The sequence below is a fragment of the Penaeus japonicus genome, unplaced genomic scaffold, assembly GCF_977035675.1.
Source record: "Penaeus japonicus unplaced genomic scaffold, GWHDUDI00000001_assembly GWHDUDI00000002, whole genome shotgun sequence".
Classification (NCBI taxonomy): Eukaryota; Metazoa; Arthropoda; class Malacostraca; order Decapoda; family Penaeidae; genus Penaeus; species Penaeus japonicus.
The window spans coordinates 36,487,982-36,490,481 of record NW_028234404.1 but is presented as its reverse complement, the minus strand read 5'-3'; the positions used below and the strand labels follow the sequence as shown (position 1 = coordinate 36,490,481).

At 35.0% G+C, this 2,500-nt stretch overlaps 1 protein-coding gene across 2 annotated transcripts in view; it reads right to left on the bottom strand.

Annotated features, from left to right (window-relative positions):
• Positions 1-723: 723 nt before the first annotated feature.
• LOC122247212 (tumor protein p63-regulated gene 1-like protein) overlaps positions 724-2,500 on the bottom strand; it is a 34,666-nt gene continuing 32,889 nt past the window's right edge. For both annotated transcript variants that reach the window (XM_043006267.2, XM_043006268.2), the window contains exons 6-8: positions 1,964-2,097; positions 1,456-1,652; positions 724-1,282 (exon numbers count right to left, since the gene is read on the bottom strand). In XM_043006267.2, the coding sequence (XP_042862201.2) occupies positions 1,262-1,282; positions 1,456-1,652; positions 1,964-2,097 (352 nt within the window). In that variant the 3' untranslated portion in view covers positions 724-1,261. The remainder of the gene's footprint in view (positions 1,283-1,455; positions 1,653-1,963; positions 2,098-2,500) is intronic.

The following is a 2,500-nucleotide window of genomic DNA, read 5'->3' as shown; positions in this document are numbered from 1 at the left end:
TACATTTTTCTTGGTACTCGACATAAATAGCCAAAAAAATAAATAACTTAACATTCTAAATACACCATTTCTTACCATTTCATTATTTTGATTCAGTATAAGATCAACCAATTTAGAAACCCTAGGAGATGAATTAATAGAAGTGATCTTAATGATATTTGGACCCTGCAAAGTGAGTTTTCAATTACATTCTTTAGTTAACAATATAGCATGATAATATAACCATTTCCAAATCTAGCTCAAGTGTCAGATAACTTTTTACAAACTTGATTTCAAAAGTCTGGCATTAGTAGATCAGTATTGTACGTTCTCAGATTTTTATACTGAATAATTCATTTGTGGTTTTGATCCAGGTGCAAGATAGAGATACAGTTTTAATAATACAAAATCATGATAATAAAAGTTGCAGAGTGCATATCAAAGAGTTATAAATTTGTTCAACATTTGAAAAAGACCAAAATATGCAGTTAGTTAATCATATCAATTGATTAAAAACAGTACAAATAAAAGACATAATGACATGAAAAAATCATTTGAAAATATCATTCACATTCCCTGGTGGTAATTCATATGATCTGTTCCAGTAGTACCAGACAATCAGAATCCTACTATGGTCAGATAAACAATGAAACTTTTTAACTTCCTGATACATTATCTGCAAAACTGCACACTTTTCTTCACGAAATTTCAGAATATAACCAAATGATCTTTTCAAAGACTGTATTTTTTTTTTTTTTTTTTTTTTACATTTTTCAGTACTTCACTCTCTGTCATGAATGAAATATCATTACATATTCCCTCATAGGCAATATTGCCATCTCATGCCTTCAATATCTATATCTATTCAACATCTATTTCCATAAAGTTAATAAACCACTTTTAATTAAACAACAAAAATGTCTCATGAATCCCATCATAGTTATACTGAGAACCATGGAACATCATGTTTAACACCCAGCAACAGACATAATAATAAATATCTGACAAGATGCACACCACAAACCTCTTGTATAACATCGTATAAAGTCCACAGACAACAGTGTAAATCAGACTAAATATGAAAAAAGAGCAAATGAAGACTAAGAAGAAGTAGAAGAGAAAAGAAAACAAAAGTAATAAAACAACAACGAAACAACAGAAGCTGAACCTGACTACCTCTTCAGTGGGTGATCTTCACTCAATCAAATCAGAGCAATCAAAGTCTTCAATCTTCAATCACTACTCAAGGTAGGAGGAGGGGGGGGGAAGGCCATGATAATGTTCACGCTGCAACCCGCAACACCTTTGGTAAGGGGAGAAATCTGTTAGATGTGAGGAGAAGCCGACAAAGGAAATAAAACCATAAAAACAAAATAAAAGTTCTTGATAGTGTATCTGTGTTATAGGTTAAATTAACTATTCTTTTAACTATTCCACACACACACACACATATGCTCAAACACCTCAGAAGCTCACTTTCCCCCGCAGCTTGAAGAAGCCGAGCTCGGTGGCGTTGTGAAGCAGGGAGGCGATGCCCACATAGTTTTCAATGACGATTGGGCTCTGGTTGACAGTACATGTGGCCACGGTGTCTGGCCTGTCTTGGAGCTCCTCTACCGTCATCTTGAGTTCCTTGGCGAGGGATTTGACGTCATAGGTGCTGTTCTCACACCCTGGGATTAGGAGTGGTAGTAAGTAAGCAGGACAAAGATGAGGCAGAATGAGTGAAATATCTGACAATATTGTTTCTTTGTAAAAGAGCTAGGATAGGACATACAATTAAGATACAAAACATCAATCAAAATCAACATGTATTCTCCTTTTTATATTTTTCTTCAGTTTTGTCATTCACATTCACTCTATGGCATCATAACCTTCTTAATCTGTCTACTTACAAAATTATGAAACAATACCAATAGACATTTTCCAACAACAATAACAGATATACACACAGCAGGTTATAAACTGCAACTCTCTTTCCTACCTGTGTACCAATAAAGAGGATGCGAGGTAAACGTAGTGTATGGTATATCCCTACTCCACGGGTTCCACTTCTGAGCAAATGATATTTCATGCCCGCTGTTCCATGTCACGCGCAAACCTTGCATGTTTCGTCCTCTGTTGGCAAAAGGTAAAGAGCCTAAGTGCGCTAGTGTTTACAATAGGGTGTGGCGGTAAATCGTGCAGAAATGTGTGGTCGAAGTGATTGGAATTTACAATGTAATGTGAAAGTGAGTTCTTTCCTGTGGAGGATGTACATGACCAGAAGTAAAGATGGAAGAAAAAAATAAGAGAAAGAATAGACCAAAAAAACTGAGACAGACAGAGAGAGAGAGAAGAACATAATAATATTCACATTCTCTTCTTAGAAAACTGCTAATAAAAAAGGCATCAGAAACCTCTATGAATTACTTTCCTATTTCATCTGTAATACACTTGCATGCTTACCGATGATAGATGAAAACAAGAGAGAAAGGACATAATGTTTATGCAATGACAAGAATGAGTAGTCATGCTATTT